The sequence below is a fragment of the Platalea leucorodia genome (genome assembly GCF_965183815.1).
Source record: "Platalea leucorodia genome assembly, chromosome: 5".
Lineage (NCBI taxonomy): Eukaryota > Metazoa > Chordata > Aves > Pelecaniformes > Threskiornithidae > Platalea > Platalea leucorodia.
In genome coordinates this window covers 24,129,925-24,152,974 of record NC_138827.1, presented here as the reverse complement: position 1 = coordinate 24,152,974, position 23,050 = coordinate 24,129,925, and the positions used below count along the sequence as shown (strand labels likewise).

The window sequence follows — 23,050 nt, the reverse complement described above, 5'->3', positions numbered from 1 at the left end:
TGTGTTTACACAGTGGAGAGCACTTTACTTAAGTTAATCAGCACTTTCTACATTATTAATTGCGACAGTTAGGGTGCTACATGGCGGCAAACGTTATTATTGAAAACATTGATCTCACGCTCACGGTGTGGACCTGAGTAGGTTTTGTATTCCTTCCCTTCTTTTGCAGCTGCTTTAGGGTACTATCAAATCACATTTCCCTGACTGACAATACACCATCAATACCATTGATTTCAGAGAGGGGCAGAGAGATGCACATGAGACAGAAAGGAGTGCGCAGAGATTCAGCGTATTCTGTAGGCTTGGAAAGGGGTTGTTGAAAGTTGGTAATCACAATAATTACATGCCTGGCCTGACTTCTCTATTTTGTAAAGAGTAATAATTTAAGAGCTGAAGTTTCCTAAGTGTTGAAGATTTGCAGAGACGGCATGATGAGACCTTTTAAAATGCGTGTAGAATGTATACCCTTAAAAAAAGACATACTGACTTTTTACAAGGGTTTTGGAAGTGCCTTTGAAAGACATTTCATGAAAGTTCAGCTTTCGCAGCTGATACCTGTATGAGCTCCATAAATTCCACACAGCCTGACAAGCTCCAGTAGGTGTCACATGTGACCTGGATGGAAAAGGTCAGCAGCTGAATTTATGGCTTTTGCATTTACTGGAACATTAAGATTTTTGCCAACTGCCATATATACTTTTTAACAATTCTGCAATCGAACAATTAGGACCACAATCTACAATGAAGGTCAAAAATTAAAGGCCACAATCCCTACATCCTTACCAATGGATAGGCATTAAGGTACCTCTGTTCTAAGAATCACCTTTGCTTAATGGCCTTATCACGGAGGTCAAGGAATAAATAAGCTCCAAAGGTGAACACCTTGCAAAATAGACTATCTTGCTCTGAAATTAATACTAAATTCCATAAGAAGGACCAAAAGATGAGAAGCCATTTCTTAACGGAGAAGGACTGTCCAGTTTGCAGCAGACTTCATGTTCCTGAGACACTGAGCATCACTTCCCCTAGTGCTGGACTATCCTAGAAAAATGTAAATAGCATACAGGGGAAGGATTGGGGCTTCAAAAGAAATACAGCAAAATGACTGCAATTTTTGTTAAAACCTGTATATATTTTAAATTTAACAAAGGTGTCTGTTCTTAGTAAGGATTACTAACAACGTGCCACATTGTGGCTTTCAAACTTTACCCAGTTTTAGTTCAGAACAACAAAAGGTATCGCCTTCGTTTAGTCATTAGTTTTTATAGTATATTCTACTTGAACAAAGATAGAACTGGAAAAGTATAATCCAAAACCAGGACACTTTTAAAAAGAAAAAATCTAATATTAATAAATCAAGAGGCTAAACGTGAACATATCTTGCAGGCTTGACTATGTAGCCTTTAGTCACTTTGGTTATTAATATTCAATTTTGAAAACAGTACTGACACTATAATCATAGTATTTTCAGGCATATTCACTTGCATGACCTAACTCTTACATCATCTATACAAACACTACTTACTACACATGAAGAGATGCAGCTAAATACATTTCAGAAGCCAATGAAATGTAATTTTAGTTATGAGATATGAGTAACAAAAATCACTACCAATAAAATGCAGCTACCTTTGAGGCTGAACACAATAATTTCTGCATTGCTTGGAGCAGCTTTATACAACTGAAGGTATCCTTTTGTGCTTTTGCTATAACTACATCTTTTTAAATGCGAAAACAGAAAAGGTATCTTTTTTAAAAAAAAGGGATAAAGTTAGATATGAAATTTGTATGTGGCGTTGGGTTTTTTCATCCTTCAATGTGCTGAACAGTGAGATTTGAGATTTTGCAGGAATGCTTTTACACATAGTGTTCCTTGTTTAGCTTTTCTCTTTTTTTTTTTTTTTTTTTTGGAGGACTTTCTTATGGCCTTTTGGGTTAAAGATCATGTCTGTGAATCTATGGTATTGGACCCGACTGTACATTCATTGAAGTCGATGAGAGTAGGAGGTGGAAGATTTGTTATTGGCAGGAGTTTGTTTTAGAAATGCAATAATATTTTTGTTTAATTATGCTTGTATTTTGCTTATAGCTATGCACAGTAGAATAAATCTAGTCTTTTTCAAATAAGATAAAGGTTAAAATTCACATTTTATTCATGGGGAGGGCTTGCAGTGGAGTCATCATGTATCTCTAGAGTTTTTATTTTGTGGCTACAGGTATTATCTCTCAGTGACTCCAAAGCAATCTTCCTTGATGGGTTTAGTTTCGGGGTTCTTCCCAATTTACTGGTCTTGTAGGATAAATCTGAAAGTATAGGCCAGGTTATGTTCTGTCTGGTTCACTCCCAGCACGGGAGGCTCCACAGGCTCTTCATAAACTCATTGTCTTCCTAACAGTAGTAACAGGGGCAGAATTTGTCCCGGTAGTGGTAACTGCTTTATCAGTCTTGTTGATGTTGCGTGAGTCAAAACAGAGTTCAGATTCTTCTTCTGGAGGCTTTTCAGGAATACAAGGAGTAAAAGTAGTAACATTTAGAAAAAAAGAAAAAAGAAAAAAAAAAGATGGGGGAGAGCTGTAATTCTCTGTACAATGGAGCAGCTTACTTACTGAGTACAAAGAGCCACTTCTATACAGTCTATTTTCAGAGAAAAGCCTCACGTTCAATGACTCATAAAAGCAAAGAGGCACCTTTTGATTTTAAGGTTTACATTAGTAATTTTGTCTGTTTTCTCTGTTAGTATTAATTAAATTGAGATAGTTTAATTAGTATTACTAAATTTGATCATTAGTAGTAATTCATTCTGCCTGCCATACTGCACAAATATGATGAAGCAGAAATAACTAAATTGTTTAATTTCATCTCATTTAATGACTTTACACTCCACCAGGACTTTCATTGGCATCTCACAATATGTGTGAAAATCACTCCACACTAGGCCAAGACCCAGCTCCCTTTAGCCAACCATGTCTAATATGTCCCTCCTCATCCAAAGGCAGATGATGTGCTGCGAAGGCTTTTCCCATTTCTCCACCGGAGATCTGGCTACCTGCGAAGGCCGGAGTGGCCTTTCCTCACCCCGGTCACCCAGGTCCTGCATCATTCTGACCCCAGTGGCCCTGATGGCGCTGTATGGGACTCATCGGCCACCACGTCCCTGGCCCAGGGCTCCCCGCAATGTAACGGGAGAAGTCCCGTCATCGATCCCCATGGCCGCACACCCTTGGGGCCAAGCGCTGAGCACAGGCACGGTGCACAGCCTTGCACTTTTCTTAGAGCAGTTTGTTCAATTCAGCAAAGCACAAAGCATTAGGAAAAACGCAGACATCAAAAGTTCTGGTGTTCAGGAGGGTTTTTCTGTTCAGCTCAATGCCCTCTTGGCTTTCTTTTTTTAAGGGGAGATTTGGGGAGGGGGCTTCACTGCTGAATTGATTAATTATTCCTCCAGCTCACTGTCTACTTTAATTTTAAGGTCAATGTGGCAAGAACACCAGAGTTGCCTCCGTGCCCCTATTCCTGCCCGTGTTAGTTTGGGGATCATTTTTCATCTCTTTGCCCAGTACACCTAGCACTTGCCAAAACCCTGATTCCTCTTCCCTTTCTGTGATCTCCAAACCCCAACCTTTCTCTGCCCACTTCTGAAAATGTGTGGTTGTCTTGGCCCCCTCATCCCGGAGTCCCCAGCTCCCATGCAGGCCCTCTGTCCATTGCACCTGCCCGGCGTGCGCCCCGCCAGCCCTGCTGTTCTTGCTGCCCACAGCCCAGTTCCTCGCCTGCGTGTCCCGGCCCTCCGCCGACCCGTCCCCCCCCATTTTTTGCCCTGCTTTTATCAGGCTGTGCACGCTGCCTTTGCTCTCTCAGCAGAACTGCAGGGCTGCTCATTTGTCTGCTTCACCCGCAGACATCCAGCGCGGGCAGAGACCAGGCACTGGAGGCTTTGGGGGGGATTTTGGAGAGAGTGCTCGCTCTCCCCTCCAGCTCAAGTTATCTCCCCTCGCTTTCCTCTTGCGCTGTGTACTGTAAAGTACTCTCAGGGCAGTCAAGAAAAGTGGCTGAAAATTACCTTTTCTACACCAAACTCTGCAGAGCAAAGAGCCAGAGCCTCTGCAGCAACTTGCTGGCAGAGCAGCCTGTCCCGCTGGGACCCCTCGGCCCCGCAGGCCCCTCACGTAGCTCCAGTCGCTCCGTTGCTCGCTGCCAGCACGGGACGGGGAAGGAGAGTCCCCGGGGCAAACCCCCCGAGTGTGTGTGTCTGTGCGTGTGTGTGTGTGTGCTCAGGCTGTCTCGCTGCAAATGGAGCTTGGGAGGCCCGGACTGGGGGTTGATTTTCTTTGGATGACTTTCCCTGATTGTCTAAAGCAATAAAAGTAAAGAAACTTTGGGGGAAACGGTGGTTGCGGGGAGATTATTTTTGCAGTCCTGGTGCAGGCAGAACTCCTGAGGCTTCAGGGGAGTTTCACTCGCCTGAGGACTGCAGGAACTGGCTTAAATTGAATAAAACTGTAAGTACAGTATAGGGGACTGGGTAACAAGGAGTTCTGCAAAAGCAACAAAACCAGAGAGCACAATGAAGAATAGAGCGGGTTACGCTGCGGTGAAAGTATGTACTGGTTGTTATAACACCGTGCCTCTAGAATAAATTATGTCCCTTTAAAAAGTAATACTTTAACTGTGGAGCTATATAGAGACAATTAAGACGATATTGTTCTCCTCATTTCCCTCCCCCCCGCCTTCCTCCCTCTCTCTGCAGTAGCTCTGTGGAAACTTTTAATGCTGCAGCTTGAAACTTGGGCCTCTGGGTCTAAAATGCCTGAGAAAGCACTGCGGGCTCTAACTGTAAAACATTCCTTCGGCGGGCCCTGGAAACAGGGCGCGCTGGCGCAGGCGAAGTTCAGAGAGATCACATGTAAATGAGGACTGGCTGCAGACTCCCGAGGAGCATTTTATTTCACTTAAACCTGAACTTGAACTTGCAAACGCGCTGCCGGAGCCTGGGACAGGCAGACCGCGGCCGTGAAGGGGCTGGGAGCTGGGGCTGCCGCCAGCCCCGTGCACCCACCATCAGGGCTGGGGGGTCCCCATGCACCCACTGGCTTTGTGCCGTGTCCAGGGGCACAGGGAAACAGAGGACAACGTGGGCACTGTAGTTTCGGGAGCAGGCTCAGGGCGGTTCCCAAAGGGCTCGCTTTTTTCCTAGCGAAATGCTGGAAAGTCCCGTTGCAGCAGTGTCCCTGCCATCCCAGTTTCCACGGGAGTTCCTGGCGTGAAGTTATAAGCAGATTCAAGTCCCAATGCACACTTTATTTCATAAAAGGAAAGAAAGAAGTGAGATTTAGTGTAAGAAATATTAAAGCGTTGCAGTCTGTAGCAAATTTAACTGTGCTTCCAGCAGAGGAAAGTATAGGGCTGTCTAAAAAGCGAGGCATAAAGTGCAGAATTTAAAAACCCCTTCGCAGCATATTTACTTTTATATCGCAATAGTAAATGTAAACCGTGAGGCGGGTTTTAAAGTCGTCTTATTGCTTCTTTGATAAAATGCATACCGCTATTTTCTCTTTCCCTTGCAAAAGGCAACGTATGTACCAGGGGAGCAAGAGAGGTGCCGATGCCGGTGTCACCCAGGTGTGGTGGCAGAGGTGGCTGCTGGCCAGGCCGCAGGCATGGGGCAGCTTCCTCCCCCCCACAGCTGTACTTGGCTGGTGGGTCATATTTTGGTCATTTCTGATTACTCCCGAACAATTTTGGCTGTGTTTATAGCAAAACTTTGAAAGAATGAATGGGGAAAAAAAATTCTTTTTGGCAGTAACTCAGGAAATATCTACAAAGATGTCCTTTCTGGAACAAGATATTATTTCAGGGTTTGTGTTAGGATCATTTTTATTCTGTGACAGCGCATAAAGAGACCGGGACAGAGCAATGAGGTCTGGCATAGCTAAAATCCCTTCTGTGTGTGTGAGGTTATATAGTTTATCAATGCAGAAACCACCACGGGCTTTGAAAAGTAAACAGCTGGCTTGGGTCTGTGTGCTGTGCTTCGGAGTTGTCTGCTGGATTTAAATGGCTAGCCTGCAATTTTTGGAGTGGGGCAAATATATATAGTTTTTCTTTTAAACATGTCAAAAGGTTTTTGCATCCATTTGTTTTCTTAGTTCCTTTATTTGTTACGATTTTCCTTTCTGTTTCATTTTGGTTTATTTTGCTTTTACAAACGTCTTCACTGCCACCAGCAAGTCTACAAATAAATTAAAAAAAAAAAAAAAAAAAGTTTCTATCCCAGTCAGAAAACCTTATGGCAGCGACAAATATCAGAGAAAGCCATCGTCTCTCTCAAAGATTTCATCTCACCATCCACTTAATCCGCTTGCTGTACCTCAGATCTCAAGTAACTTTCATACTGTGGGCTCACTTTAATGGATAGAATCTATTTTTCATGAAAAAAGCAGGAAATAAGCTGTCTTTCGTACAAAGATTTACAAAATGTAATCATTGTTGAAATATTCCCTTTGAACTGCCTTGTCCGCAGGGGTGTCTGGCTCCCAATACCCCCGTTTCTTTAGAACACCCTTACAAGTTCTTCTGGTAGATCAGGTACACTGGTGGTTCTGGTCTTTGATGTCTTGAATGAATGAAAGAAAAGCATAATAAAAGAGAGCTGTTGATCAAGCATAAAATACTCTTTAAGCTGACAGAATGGCAGAGTTAACACATTCTAAGCTGCTTTTAGGTTTTTCCTTTTTTCCTCACATTTTCCTGTGCTTTGTGTACAGTGGGGGTTTTTATTTTTTGAAAAGTCTCTGATCTATGTAGTATGCCGTCCTCTAACAAAAACCAAAATGGGATTGTTTCTCTCTCTTTCTCCCTTTCTTTTTCCTCTTTCTTTTTCACTCCACTATCTTTTTTTTTTTTTAAACAGCGAGGGTTACACTTTAGCATTACTGCAGTTAGCTTTCAGTGTACAACGCAAAGTTTAGAAGTTATTTTGCAGATTTCAAAGTCAATTTACTAACAAATAAATTCACTTCTTTGCTTAACTATTTAGAAAACTGGAGGAAAACTGTAACTCGCAAAATGTTCCCAAAGTAAAAGGAAGACCCTCTGTCTAAAAGCAAAATTGTAAACCGAAAAACAGACATAAAAATGACCTCATTGTGAGAGAACTTTAAAAGAGAGTCAGAGAAAAGGGAAAGATTTCTTCCTGTAGATCTAATTTAGATCTTAAGTTCCCATACATTATTTATACATCATATTCAAAGTGCCAGCCTACTCTGCTTGCTGGATTACATTTCAAACATTTGCCATTGATAAGTCTTTGCTGTATTATATTCAGGCTAAATGTGAATATGTCATAGCGCAGTCAATCTTTAATCCACTGAGCTTCAGGTTCAGGCGGCAGGGGGTCCAGCGCTCAGAGCATTGCTTTATACTTAAGAAACATCTGGGGCCAGCTGGGACACTTTACTGGAACATTCAGATGTCTGGAACAACAGCAGGAGTTACTGTATGAGTGTGTTTTCATAGGTTTGGGAGGGTTTGGGGTGACTGAGTTAAAAACACTAGCTGTTCCCAACTTGAGGTTTGAACCCAAGCAGAAATCTTGCCTGAAGTGAGTTTGTTGGTCCCAGGAGAGAAGTGGTTTGGACTACTATAGATTTTTAATAGTCAGCAGGCAGAAGTCCATATTACAAAATTATTGCACGTAATTTAATGCAGTTTGCCACAATTGGCGTTCTCGCAAAAGCTATTGGATGCAGAGCTACTGTACACATCGCCTGGAGACTAGTGTCCCTCCCGGGACGGGTTTTATCTTCCTCGAGACAGTATAAATATGCTCGTAGCGGGGCGTGCGACTCTCCTGGGTGTGGATGTTGGACAACCAGAAGATTCACTCACTGTTTTATGTCCCTTTGGGGATGACCAACATGCTACTTATGTCCCTTTTGGTATTTCATTTTGGAAAATATAATTACTAAATAATTAATCCCAGCTCTAAGAAAATAACTTCCATAGGCACAAAGGTGACCTTGTCTTTAATATTCACCTTTTAGTTTACACAGTAGGATCAAATTTCATGCCTGGAGAAACTCTGGAGAAACCAATAGGAAAGTGGGACGAATTCAGACGTGGGGTGAACCAAAGGCAGTTGCTTTACCTGCAGGAGCCCTCCAGCCAGTCGCCCCAGAAGGTGAATTGCCGCTGCCTTCACTCACCCTGGCAGCCCTTTTGAAACTGCATCAAAGCCCCAGTTTTGGCCCCTTGCTTTCAAACAACCCACCGTGGGGAAGAGCCTCCCCGGGACCTCTCACCGGTGATGTCTAAAGGACCAGTTTGCTGCCTAGCTGTTTACGTTCTCGTTTTATCTTTGCAACCAGAAGGACTCGTTACCCTGATTCACCTTCCCGGGCTTAATGTTTTCGATTGCCTTGAAGTTCTTGAGATAACTGAAATGTCATCCCCAAACAAAACAACTGAACTGATGCGCCATGATGAATCCTCGCAGGTGCCTGACGGTCGTGGCTCAGGTTCAGCTTGGCTGCTCAAACAGCCGCTTTGCCGGCGAGCTCTAAAGCTGCAAGTTTTTTTTATGTAGGCGCTTATCAAAGGTGGATTTTCCCGCCCGGGCCCGTGCAGCGATAGCTTCCTGCAAGCGCAGCCGTGCCCGGGGCAGCAACGGCCGCAGCACCATGGCAGCCGCCTTTGAAGTCCCGATGGCACCGACCTGTCCCGCCACCAGGCAGCCGAACCGGGCTGAAACCTAAAGAAAATGGCTAGCGCAGACCAGGTCTTAGCCCTAAGTGGATTAGGTGAAGCAAAAGCTCCTATGTGTCGAGTTTGTCAGAGTTTCAAACGTGTGAATGTCCTTAAATAACCTACATCGCCCGGAGAAATAAGCCAACTGTCACACCCAGTTCTGGATTCCACATTAACAACCTCCTTCCGCAGCGTTAAACTTTGCCCTTGAGGACTTTTGTTTAACTTTTTAATTTGAAAAACAGATAGGGCTGCTTTACAACCCTCACTTTTTTGTACGAACTGAAAGGTCTCATTGTTAGGGCAGGAGATGTGCAGGTAGAAGTAAATTTAACAAGTTTGCATTTGATTGTCTCTCTGGTTTAAAACACGTGAGCGGTGCTCACAGTGAGGCTTGAGAGCCGGGGGTAAAACACGTCGCGCAGGAAGGCCGATTTAGGAAGATTGTAATAAACAATGGGCCTGTTTCTGGGCTCCTGACACAGGCAGAAACTGCTACCGGAGTCAATGAGGCACTTTCAGCTTTTTTCCTTTTAAATATCCTGAATCGCGGAGTGTTTCCTTGCTGTTCTTCCCATACAAAGGACCCAATTGTCAGAAGTCGCTTGAGGATTTTTGTGTGTCTCTGCTATCTCCAGAAGAGCATAAGAAACAAATAGACTCGCGCTATCAAAGAAACGTAATTGCCATTTCAGACTTCCTGTTTAGGATTCAGTCAAGTAGATATTGTTTATGGTTCATAAAACCTTACTACTGTGAGGATTCTCAGATACTGGCAGTGCAGAGTTTCAACTTTCATGGTGCTGTAAATTAGGAAAAAAAAAAAAGTGTGATAATACTCCTCCGAGAACAGTAAAATAGAGCTCTGCAATGGTTAAATGGAATTTTATAAGCACATTCGGTGTGGAACTGTTTTGCATTACATGAGTTGAATACCTTAGAGATGACACACATCTGCAGGCACTTTATTAAATCCTTAGTCAGCACTTTTCAACCTGATGAGATTACTTCTTCATTTGACTGGAGAAAGGGAAGCGAAGATCTCGTGCCGGACTGCAGAATTCTTTCTGATGTTTCACCTTGAGCGCTGAGGAAGGACAGCGAGATGCTCGGCAGGACAATACAGACCCGTAGTGGCACCGACAACTGCGTGGCAGTAATTTTACTGAGTAGGACCTTTAGCTCCAGTGGATTCATTTAGCTCTAAACTCGCTAGGAGAATAGTACTGCAAAGTAAATAGAGGGGAAATAAAATACTGGCTCTTTTATGAAAATGCGCGAAGATAATATCATCCTGACCGTATTGTCATAGCACACGATTTAAATGGAGATTTTAAATTAAGAAAGGCAATACACCGTTCTCCGTCTGGGTGCAGTCGGATAGATTACAGAACGTGAAGGGATAAAATGGGTAAGGTGGTTAGACGTGAGAGCATAGCCTGCACCACATTGAGCAGCGCTCTGAAAAAGGGCAAAAAATACTTCAGCCATCCGAACATAGGGATCCGGGCTTCTTTTTTCCCCTCTAAGCCCCCTAATCGTGCAAAAAAACTTGGCAGATCCCAACTATCAGGGCTCCAAATGCATAATACGCTTCCTAGACATTTTCATTTGATGCACGGAGGTCTCCTTTCCCCTCACAGAGAAGTTTCACAGGTGCTTCAGAAGGACAATGGTGCTCTTCAGACCTAATCCGGGAAGACTTAGACGTGTATAGGAGGCTTGAGGGGGATATGAGATCTTAATATTAAAATGATTAGTAGAAAAGGAGGATCATTCTGTGTGTGCGTTTCAGCTGTAAGACGCTCTAAATTAAAACGGTATCCTGAGAGCGGTGCTGGTGGGATCTGATGGGTAAATGCGCTCTCTGTCTCGCTGTTCTGCTGCCTCAGCCCATAAAACATCTCATCCAAGCGGGGCTGCGGGAGCAGGCGAAGCGGGATGCAGCTGTTTGCGAGGTGCTTGGAGTTCGGATCCCGTAAAAGCAGCTTTTCAGTAAAGGCGATCCGGAGCCCCTGCACGGAAGTTTAAAAAATAGCCGTGCGGTTTGGGTCGATCCTGTAAGGGTTAATTAAGTTTTTCATTGGTATTAAGGCCGAGCAGTGTCTGCAGGAGTCATATTGACACCCTAGTGCATGGTAACTCTACTCCTTTATTGACATGTTGCTAGTCAGGAGCACAATAGCACTCTGTGTCTGCAAATCATTGCTAAAATCATCTCAAGGAAAAAAAAAAAGTTTGAAAGCCCAACGCTAGACAAAGGCCCCAGAGCTGCACTGCGCCGCTAAAAACTCCGGAGTCAGCAACTTCTATTGATTAAAAACTAACCTTTAAAGTAACTCGCAGAGTGTGTGGTTAGCATTTAAATTTAAACATGTCATGAGTTGATTTGTGTTACTGAATACCAACTCAGAAGGAGTTACATTCACATCAGATTTTTTTTTTTCTAATTCCCTTAAGCAGCTAAAGTATTTCATGAAATGTCAATAGGGCAGGGGAGAAAAAAAAGGTGTTTTGGAGGGAGGGGACTCGCGCCCAGCCTCGCCGTTTCTTTTCCCATGCAAATAGTCACCCCAAAAAGAAAAGTGTGGGGAGCGACACACAATAATTAGACCTTTGTCTAACTTTCCCAAGTGCCAGAGAAAGACAGATTAATTAAATATACAACAGTGTTGGTTTTTGGAGTGGGGGTCTCTCTTGCTGTGGAGGTCATAAATTAGGCAGAATAAATACTTCAATGTGTTTGCAGCGGGGCTGCTACGTCAGAGCGGCTGGCGGGCGGTGGGAGGGCGCAGCGCGGCTCTTGCTAATGATAGTCACGTCTGGGGCTGTCTGGTTGCCCCTAGCAACGAGACATGATGTAACACCAGGATGAACTTGAACTTGGGGGACTTGAAAAGGGAACAATAGACCAGAGCAATCAATAAAGCCTATTTCAGTGAAGGATTACAGAGCCGCTCTGGGGTAACCTTGTCTGCAAGGCGCAGGCTGAATAGCAAGATGCGTGAAGGAGCGCGGTGCCGTGGGGGGACGGACCGACGGACCGGCCGACGGACGGACCGACGGGCGGCGGCGCGCATCCCCTGCCGGCCGGGGCGGGGGGAGCCCGGCGCGCCGCCCCGCTGCCTGCCCCGGCCCCGGCCCTGCCCCGGCCCCGGGGGAGCGCGGCCGCGGCCGCTCCGCCACCCCGGGCCTCCTCCGTGACCAGCCCCACCTCTGCAACCGCAGCTTGCTCGCTTTTTGCCTCTTTTTCCTGCTTTTTTTTTAAAAAAATCTGCTTTTGAAGTGAAAGAGGAGTGGCGAGGCCAGAGCAGCTCCCGCGCCGTCCCCGGCCGGTGGTCCGTGTGGCCAGGCCAGCGGCGATGGGAGCCAATTGGACATCTGCAATATAGATCTGAATCGGCTCTGAATTTTTAACCCCTCTACTCCCTGCTGGGGACTTCCACAGTTCCCAGCCCGGCCAAAGACTGTCACGCTCAAATGGCAAGCATCAGGGACGACCCTGCAAAGTTCGGAAGAGTTTGCAGCCCGCGGTGGTCGGAGGTGCCTCCGGCACGGCCCGCGCTCGGCTTCCCTGCGCCCGCCTAAATCAGTAGGGCCCTGCAATCAGGGAGGGGAACGGGACTTGGCACCGCTTCACAAATCCTGCCAGAACTTTTCTCTGTTTATGAACTTTACATATGAGAACTATTTCGTTTAATTGCAGCCTGCGTAAGTCTAAATATAAAATCTGTAGGCAATAGATGGAGCCGATATGGGACCGGTGTGTTTGTATTCAGAAGGGTGAGCGGAGGAAGAGTTAGTTAATGAGGTGTATTGGAAGCAGGACAACTTCTCCGATCGTGCTATTTATTTTACTGGTTCCTACCTCCATGGCAAGACCACATAATCTCCAAGTCCCACATGAAACTTGCCTCAGAGTCTTCTGTAAATGTTCATAAATCCTCCCCGGGTTGATTATGCTATCAATCATGTCAGACGCTGAAAAGGAGCGGAGGAAAAAGTTGGTAAAACTTGTCGTCAGTTTATACGTGCACACGTATGCACCTCATATATTACGGGAGCCAAAGTAAAAACGTGGGGTATCAGCAGCAGCTCTTTAATACCTGAATCTTTCTTGTTGTATTACTTTACTTGAGGGTAAATAGCTGCCACTTGTTGGTGTATTCCCACAGCAATATGTCATTGCCAAGTAGCATCCCCCTGCGCGTACAATCCCGGGGCCTAACAGTGCTCGTATTCATCCTGGGTTCAGGTTGGTCTGACCTCGCCGGGGCCGAGTCGGGTCTCCCCGGTGCGGTGGCACTGCCCCGACTCCGGCAAAGCCCACTCCAGCTTTCCAAGGGTGTTTTATTTTCCTATCGAGGAGTGAAATTGCTTTCTGTGCTCTGGGCATCTGCGCGGTTGGGTTAGGGACGGTATTGTTGCGGAGCTGAAATCACAGGGAATTCCCTCCCTTTGGGGTAGGAAGGAAAAAAATACTTTCCCAAAGAAAAGCTATTAGTTAAGGTCTGTGTTTTGTTTTGAAACCCAAGTATGGCCAGAGATACGGGACATTTTTGCTCATCCACTTTCCCCCAGATTTGCTTTATCCTGGCTTTTCTCTAGCGATCCACGTTTCTCCTAAGAAAACAGCCCTGTTGTTGAATTTCTATGCATCTGTTCCAGCGAGACAGTTGAAGCAGGGCAGTATAAAGCAACAGATGCTTATGCTGGCACATGCCTAAATACCCAAGAAAACCCTGACTGCAGGGTGATAAATGGCACAGAAAGGCAAATGTGTATCGCCTTTTCAGGGGATTAGACAAAAGTGAACTGGAGGGATCTTCAAGCCATAATCTATTAAAAAGATTGATAACTTGTAACGTGACACGACCCCCGCGTTCATCTGTAGCTATGTCCAGCGACTGTCGGCGAAAAAAAAAATATATTGATTTGTACAGTATTTTTAATTAAGCTTTGTAATTAGGTCAATTCGTCACGGTCTCAATTAGCCCCCCTCTTGGCGGAGGAGGCTGGCGGCGATGCCCGGAGCCCTTTGGGAAGCAGCGAAAGCAGGCGGCGGGGCTGACGCTTCTCCTCTCTCTTTTGCAGTCCTGGTACCTGGGATAAAAGTCTCCGCTTCCCACCACCCACCGGACAGACCACCAGACCCCTTCCCACCTCTGTAACACGGAAGCAGCAGCAACGCAGCGCAGCGACTTCACATTGGCGGAAGGGGAGGCGAGCAGACACCGACAGCAAACTAGTACATGGAAATGGCAAACGTTATGGTTGAATGGCAAAGGCCGTAACTTTTTTGAGATTTTATTTTTTTTTTTTAGACAACTTAGGACTGTTGTAATTTCTCATATGGTGCTGGAAATGGTTGGGCTTCATAACTTTTGAAGTGTTTCATTGGTAGTGTAAGCGTTAGGTGACACTGAGTAGAACTAGCCTCTGCTGCTGCTTACCAACTCGCTGTTGTAACACACTTTCCATATGGAGCCTAACTGTTTTACAGTATCCTCATCGATTTTTCCCATACAGGTGTGAGACTTCTTGAGAAATCATGAAACACACTTAAACTATAACTTTTGTAGTAGCTGAATTCTGCAATATATAACTTACCGGACAGACATAGAGCATGTTTTTCTGTAACATATCGGAAAAAAAAATTGCAGGTTTTTTTTTGTTGTTTTTTTTTTTTTACAGTCGGCACTTAGATACGTAACATGAACCATAAGACCATTGTCAACAATTTTTTTCCACTCAATTGCAGAGCGATTTAAAACATCGAACTACTACTATTCACTAAAAAAAAAAGAAAAAAAGAAAAAAAGTTTGAAATGCTGCACTTACATTTAAAAAAAAACATTTTTCAACAATTTTCAACAATTACACAAAAATTCACGCAGAAATGGGGAAGTTGGTCTGTTTTGACAGAAACTGACAGGAATCAATCAAAACAATCGAATTTTGAATTGAGTAAAGTGCAATTTCATTGGATAGCTAAATATCTTTGTAAGATAGAGATTGTTGAAAATTCTATTTTTGTTTTCCAAGTCCTTCCACCCCAGGACTCTAAATTATTGGGGTAAAAAACAGCCTTGCAAGAAAAAGGGGAGCTATTTTTGCTTTTTATGTTTTTTATTGTTGAACTTGTATCCCTTTAAAACTGAAGGAAAATTAAAAAAAAAAAAAACAAATCTAATGGTGCTTTTACCACAATATGTTAACTACATTAAATGCTAATTAATCATTTTCTGTTATCAAAGCACATAACTAAAATGAAATCATAATATCTGTTAATTTTATAAGCTAAAAGTCACTATAATGGATTATGCCAATTCTGACAAATTTTACGTGTTTCCGGCAATATAGGGTTTATCAGTTCTCAAACACCTTGGGAATAAGAGAGAACGGTCCAGAAAGTAAAACACCTTCGTGTCCCTGAACTGGTACATTTTCTGGACTGTGAAGAAAACAATACAGAAACGAATGATGCTGATCTTACAACTTATGCCAGTTCAAAGCAAGGGCACTTGCTGAAGAAGAAAAAAAGAAAAAAAAAAAAAAAAAAACAAAAAAAGTTTGGACCCCAAACGTCCTGTATCTTATGTACAAAAAAAAGGAAAAAAAAAGAAAAAAAAAAAGAGTGCAAGTGATTTTTTCTATCAGACAGCGGAGCACCCCTTTGCTTCACATGCAACTTTAAGAAGGTTTCCTATACTATACATATATATACGTTCTGGTTGGCGAGTCCAGCTAATCAGAGAAAGTCTCTGCATGTTCTAGTGTTAGTAACTAATTTTTATATAGTTAATGTAGGGTAAAGTAGAGTGCATTAAGACACAATATTGTAATCCCTATTCCAGGCACTTGCCTTTAAACTATGTTTGTTCGACCCTTCAGAAGGGTTTCTACTACTGTCCTATACAATCAAGTAACTGAAATTCTTGGGAAGACACTTTGCTCCTCATCTTTTCCCTGAAACAATGTTTTGTTTTGTTTTCTTAATTTGCACGAAACAAAAAAAAAAATTCCATATCAATGTGCCTTGCCCTGGATAGCGATTATTTGTGGAATTGTTGCACATGTTCCTATATTGAAAGGGGTTTTTCCCTAGTCAAGCATTTGGAGACACTTTTTGTAAATGTGACTTTTATGTCAGCCATTGTCAGTTTCAACATCTAGAATTAAATAGGATGTTAGTTGTTCCGCAGATAGGAGTAGTGTTTATTGTCCTGTATGGTCAGTGGCAGTGCTATTCTGAGATCTGTAGATGCTAGATTATCAGTATTTTTGGATGTTGCTGCATTTTACATTTTATTTGGAGTCTTCCTTTTTGTTTTGTTTTCTCCCAGATATATGAAAATATGCAATACCTGCTTATATCATGTAGAAAAGCTTAGCAATTATTAATTTTTCTTTTATTTTTTTTTTATTTGACCAAAGTTGGTGCTGCACTTGACGCAGTGTGTTTTAGGTGTTTGTCTTTGTACTTTTGTGATTTTGAATGCACATGCAGGAAGGGCTCTTCTTAGAGAAGCAGTCAAACTGTGAAGCACTAAGCTGAACCCTGCTTCAAGCAATTTTTGTTTTACAACTGTTCCTTTCACAAGCAAGCCTTAAAAAAAAAAAAAACTTCCTTTTTCTTCAGATCCCACACCCATTTTTATTAGCAGACTGCAATCAATCCACATTCAATAAAAGTATATAATGCCCATTTTTATATGCACGTTTTTAAACTTCCAAGTTCTGAAAATTGTTTACTGGTTATTCTCTATTTAAGGAAAAAATAAAATGTTTTGGATTTTCATATGTGTCTGATAAGTGGTTGAGTAGTCATTTTGCTCTATTGTATTGTGTGATTGTTAGTATATGGTATCACATCCTCTAGCCAGCATCCTTTGCCTTCCCTATAGCACTTAGCTGGGCATTACTTTATTAAGACATATGTGCACTAAAAAAAAATAGCAGCTTTCAGTGCTTCACAGTGAAGGGAAAAAAGCCTAGACAAACATTTTGTCAGAACCTTGCTATGAGACAAGGTATTACCAGTAAATTGGTTGTATATACAATAAAATTGCACCCTTTTTTAAACAAAACAAACTAAGCAATAGTTTGGGCAGTTAGTTGTTTTTAGTGAGCATGTTGTAGTCATGGCTGCAAAGAGAGAGAATTAAACTGCCCACTCAGAAGATATGTAATTTGTATGTTGTATAGTTTTATTGATTACACTGATTTATTCTACCCTATTTTATAATGCAGGACTTTTGTAATGTTGTTTAAATGAGGAAAAATTTCTGTCAAATTAGCTTAGTGGAATTTCTGATTGTTCGTTATAAAGGCAGCGTTCATAGAATTGCTTTTTTTTTTTTTTTTTCCTTTGGGAACTGGATTTAAGTTAAAAACTTTCCCGTTTCCTTTTTGTATGTATTTAAATACAGTTATTTTTCTTCTCTCAATGGTATAGCATATTCCTATGCTTGAGAAGTATAGGCTACTGAAGAACCATTGTAAATGGACATTACAGGTATGCTGTATTTTTGAAGGTATTTTGTCATATTAAGTTTGATGACGCTAAAGTTAGGGAACTCTGAGCAGAATTGCGAGAAAAAAAAATGTTTTAAAGGCTTTAAAACATTAGGTAGGCGGTCAAGGGTGTTAACCAACAGGGGTTGTAAAGTATTACACACTAAATTAAATTTTTGTTCACCTTACTCTCACGCAGAAAACACAGCAGTTCCGTTCTGTGCAGGTGTAGAGAACAAACAGTGTTTTAGTCCTCCGAGTCAAGCCAGGAGTGGGGAGCCGAGCCGGAGGGATCCCGCTTGGGGTGTGCAGGCTGCAGGCAGGAGCAGGCAGGAGTCGGGCCGGCGGCCGTAGCCCCTGACTCCGCATCAGGTTACGTTCCCGCTCCCCTCCGAGTCGCTCCGGTCGTTCTTTTTGAGTCACGCGAACAACTTTTTTCTCCCCGTCTCCTTCTCTCCAGAAACCGTCAGACGCACAAATACTCTGACCTGTATCCACCCCCCCACCCATCCAAATTTAAAGCCCTAGGAATGGCTTAGCGCGAATTGACTTTTTCTCAAGTTAATTCCTTTCTTTTTTCCTCTTTTTTTTTGAGCGAGGGCACTTGCTTTTATCATGCCGCACACCCCAGCAATGCCATTATTATTTATTCTTCTTCCTCTATAATAAAAACTTTCGGGCTTCGAGTTTAGGCAGCCATGGTACACTTTGTCTCTGTTGCTTGTTCCCCCTCCCCTTAAGGTCGAAGGGGAAAAGAAACACCAAGTTTTCTCAACTCCACAGTATTCAGTCAGCCCACAGGAATATGCAAAATCCCTCTAACATTTTTTTTTTCTTTCTCTAGTTCTCTTTGTTCCGTATATTTGCAGCTTTGTAGTAACAGTGTTATAAAATATTTACTGTACAAAAATACGAAAAAACCCAGATACATAGCCTAAAACAGTTTTTTTTTCCTTGTGGTGAATTTTTTTTTAAGAATGTCAGTTAATATTGTACTTTGCATTGTGTCTCTGGAAATATCTTTTTTTTTTTTTTTTTGGTAGAAGGCCTCCATCGAACAAAATTAAAACCATAACCGGCATGACAATGTAAGGAGAGCTTCAATGGCACCTAAACAATAAATAAATAACAAAATAAACCTCATGAGGTCTGTCAGAGGCAGGTCTTGTGAAGTTAACACTGCCTGCTAGGCAGGATTTTCATTAAATCAAGCTTACAATGCCAATTTTGTCTTGAAGTCAATGCATGTATTACTGTTTGACAGTAAACCCAGCTATGCCATCATCAAGTCCAAGGCTGCGCAATAGTCTAATTAGTATCGAGTACATTTTCCTTTTATTTTTTCCAATAAAAAAGCAGTGGGATGAAAATTGCTTTGATATATAGCAGGTAACATTGAAGCTATTCCATAGCACTTAACTGTAGTGAATACTGTGTCACCAATTCTGAAATCAATTTAATGTTTAATGCAAATCCATTACATGGTGCTATTACAGGCTGGCAAAATGATTTACAAAAATGTGACAACTTGGGCTCAATTCACTCTGCTTTCCAACAATGTAAATGCATAGCAGTGTTTATCTGCATGAAAACTATGCACTAATCTATCTGAAAAAAAAAAGAAAAGAATATATCAACTTTGGTATCTACTTTCCGTTTACTTCGATCCTTGCCTTTTCGGTCATTGTTATAATGCCAGCTTTAGGACAGAAAGAATTATAAGAAAACCAGCATAATACCTGATATATTAAAATGTAGTGCCTGTGAAATCTGTATTATATTGCTCTTCTGAAGTAAGATTTTTCTACACCGGTAGCCTTCGCTGTCTGTCAGAACCTTCTGATATAGGTGATGTAAAATAACCGTACAATATTAATGCATGCTATTCCATAATGCTTAGTAGCTGTATGAATATTACTCAAAGTTATGTTAGTCTTTTTTTCTGACTTGGTTCTTGTCAGATAGGTTTAAAGATATTTCACTGAGAACGCAAATTCTGTCTTTTCTTGATTTGGGGTGTTTTCAGTATTTTGGAGGTATACATTTACTTAAATTCAGTATTACTTGTGTTTTGGGTTTTTTTTCTTTTTTTTCTTTTTTTTTCCTTTTCTTTTTTTTTTTTTTTTTTTTTTTTTTTTCTCCCTAGAGGGCAGGACATGGTGTTTGAGACCAGAAATCCGTGCCTGGTAAGATTTTCGTCTGGAAAAGCTACCCTAAGAATTCAGAGAGCTTGCTCTGAAGAACAGACGCATAAAGTTCAAATTTAAGGGACAGTCCTTTAAACCCACAACCGAGATTGAGCTCACATTGCGGGAGATTTCTTAATGGGCAGCGGTTAACCAGGTACCCATGCTTGACCCTTCTTCACACCAGACTTCCTCATATAGAAAGAAAAACCCTTTAAAAAAAAAAAAAAAAAAAAGAAAAAAAGAAAAAAAAAACCTCATGTGGTTGTTTAGTTTCATGCACAGTTGCAATATTTTTCTTCAAACAAACTCTGTACAAACTTTGGGCCCGATTCATAAAAGCTCCTTTGCTATTAACACGGGAGGCTGGTGGGCTTTTCTCGTCCAAATTGAGGATGGCTTTCTTTCTTTCCAAGCGCACGCTTTGGCGAGCCCCGCTTTCCTCGGCACGCGTGCCTGCTGGCTTTCCTCTCCCTCCCCTTTCCCTCTCCGCCTCCCCTAACCCCAACGGAGAACGCGAATGGATGGGAAGGGGCCGTGGAGGAGGCGAGGCAGCGCAGGACCATGCTCCGACACCCCAGAGGCGCAGGCTGGCAGGAGAAAAGGGGGAGACAGGGGAGAGGACGACTCCGTGCCGCGCTCTGGCCGATGCCAGGGGTTTGTAGCACGGTGGTATGAGGCTACTTGATTACAAAAGAGATCTTGTCCGTACCGGAAAAAAATACGCTAGATCGCTACCTCCGAGCTCTAGAGAAAACCTTCGTAAAGGCAAACACTTGTACACAATGTGAACTTTTGTACTTCTATGCTTTTTTTTTAGGGAAGACTATTTTCCACTTAGTTAATCTTCTATGCTCGAGCATGAACAAAAACAATTGTGTTGGGTGAAATCCCCCCCCTTTTATCTGCATCCACAAATTAATATGAGGGGGGGAAAAAAAGAAGATGAGTTTCTAGACGGAGCATGGTAGGAAGAGAGTGCCCGGCTTGGCATCCGCCGCCACTGCCTGTTCTTGCTGCCGGCGCCTGGCTGCGACTGCTGCCTTGGGGAAAGGTCTGCGAAATTCTTTGCTTTGGAAATACAATCAAGGAGAAATCTCCATTTTGGCTGGCTGTGCAGTTTCTCCGCGCGGCTGAGCTCTGACCTGGCCCTGCCCTGCTGCCTGAGACTGGCCCAGCCAAGTCCCTCAGCGTCAATTTGAAATTCGGGGCGCTAAAATTTCCACCGGCCGTGTGAAAGGTCTGCTGCAAATCCACTTGACACCCGTGTTAATACCATGTCGTGTTCATTTTTTTTTTATGAGTCAGGCCCCTCGTGCCTCTAGTATACTTGTATTGACTCTCATAGTTACCATTTTAGTTTTACTGTGTTCTGTGAAAAAAATTGTAATTGGTTGAGAATCACTGTGGGCATCCATTCTTATTCAACTAAGTCTCCGCAGGTTTTTTGAGCTGGTGTGGATTAGTTTAACTCTTGTATTCAACCATTAGTGCTACCACCTTCTCACATTACAATACAATTACTGGAAGCAAGTACTGCATTTCCTATGCAACAAAAAAGGAAAATAAAAAATTGCTAATGCTAACAGGCTGTGTTGTTATTTACTTTCAGCCGGGCACAGGGGGTGTGTGCGGCTGCGGGGCCGCGGGCATCGCCGCTGGTGGCGGCATGGACCTCTCCGGGTGCGCGGCGCTGGGGCCGGCGCCAGCCCTCCCACCGGGGCAGGTTTGGGGCTTCCCGGGCAGTAGCTTCATCCCAAATCATGGGAGTATTTGGTTAAATCGAGTCACTGCCGTCGCATCAGCCGTACTTTCCCATGCTGTCGGTGTCCCGTCAACACAAAATCGTTCCTCTCACGAAAATGGATTAATTTTCAGCGAACCTCTGCAGATTAAATCATCCAAAGACACAAAGCATGTCTAGTGAAGACTAACCGAGGAGATTAATTAACTCTGCGAATGCTACAATGCATCTTTAAATGTAGCTAAACTCTAAAAATGTTACTGCATTTCCAAAGAGCCCCAGTACCAGATGTCGGCCCCGTTTTGGCCATGGCTGTCGCAGGTGGCCTTGCAGCCCGGCCAGGCAGAGCTGCGCTGCTCAGCCCTGGCTGTCCTGCACCTCTCCGCAAGGCTTCTGTGGGCGATGGACGGGAAAAAAATAGGTTTCTTTACAACCTTTAAAGTTTTCTTTAAAGTTTTTCACTGTGTAACACCTTTTTCTTAAAAGATATGGGCAGAAATTAATATTTGCAGAAAGGAATTTTTTGTCACTGTCCTCGGGGGGCCCTGTCCGTGCCCCTTGCCACGTCCCGGTCGCTGCTTCGGCCGTGGCACCTGCTGGCACTGGTGCATGGTGTGGCAGCTGAGGACAGGTTGGAGCCCATACAATTTAGCTTTTTTTTTCTCATGAAGGGGACTAGACGGTAAGGAGAAGCCAAATCCATCCTTGCAGAAAACGCAGCGCCCCAAGTGTGCCCCCCTTCACCCCCGTGAGCCCTGGGGGGGGGGGGGGGGAAGCGGAGGTGCTGAGCCTGCACTCGCTCCCACTTTTGGGCAGAAAGTTCCTCTGAAGGCTGCGAAAACGAGCCCAAATGGTGGTGGTGCCCCTTTGGCTTGGAAACGAGCCCAGACGTGGGCCAGCCGGCCCTGCGGGGCAGCAGGAGCCGGATGCTTCCTCTGCGCAGCAGCAGCGAGCACAGGGGGTGCAGGATGGGAGGGAGGGACAGGGACCCACCCACGCACATTGCTGCACGAACTCACACTGAAAAATTAAAATATGCTTTTAAAAAAAAAAAAGACAAAATTCAATTAGACTACACAGGGAAGGTTTCTCCCCGTCGCCCCATCTGCAGCTGGCGTGGCTGATGCTGCGCTCACGGGTGCCTCCGTAACGCTGCCTCTTTCTCGCGCTCGGCCCCTATGCTCTCATCCATCGCCTCCCCGCTACAAAAATGATTCACTATTATTTATTTATACCCTTTATTACTGAGGCCGTTGGCTGAGGCTGTCCTGGGTTTCAGTGCTGTGGAGGAACCAGGAGGGGCTCCAGGAGGGTGCCGGGCCCTGCCCCACGCGGGGTGAAAGCCGTGCTGGGAGCAGGCACCCGCGGGGCCACGGCCGGGGCTTGGGCACCCTCTCCTGCTTTCTCGCCCCGGTTCTTCCACTCTTTCTTTCTCGCTTTCGCTTTCTTCCTGTAGAAGAAAAGGTCTCCATCAGCATCTAAGGAAATAAATCCCATTTATTATTTATTGCTATCAAAATGTGTCAGCTTGCCTCAGGATGCAAGAAGAATACGCAACAGCCTGCTAACACAAAATTAAAAACTTTGGGTGGAAAAAGTACGGGGTGGTGTTTAGGCAGAGAAATGCGGGCGCTTTGCTTCTCTGCCTTGGAGGGAGAAGCGATGGGACGTGCTTACAGGGAGATTTGTACGGCGCGAAGCCCATCGAAAGGTGTGCGGCGCTGTGCACGGGTGAGAAGCCTGCTGCCCCGGCTCTCCCGTTTTTAGTGAGGTTTCATTTATCACCATTTGATTTTTCATCGGTGGAAGAAATACAGGCTGAAAACCCCGTTCTGGCCATAAACACCAACGTTCGAT

The 23,050-nt window shown here is 43.7% G+C and overlaps 1 protein-coding gene across 9 annotated transcripts in view; it reads left to right on the top strand.

Annotated features, from left to right (window-relative positions):
- Nucleotides 1-21,027, top strand: part of NFIA (nuclear factor I A) — a 254,575-nt gene extending 233,548 nt beyond the window's left edge. For all 9 annotated transcript variants that reach the window (XM_082313301.1, XM_082313306.1, XM_082313305.1 and 6 more), the window contains one exon: nt 13,841-21,027. In XM_082313301.1, the coding sequence (XP_082169427.1) occupies nt 13,841-13,858 (18 nt within the window). In that variant the 3' untranslated portion in view covers nt 13,859-21,027. The remainder of the gene's footprint in view (nt 1-13,840) is intronic.
- Nucleotides 21,028-23,050: the final 2,023 nt, after the last annotated feature.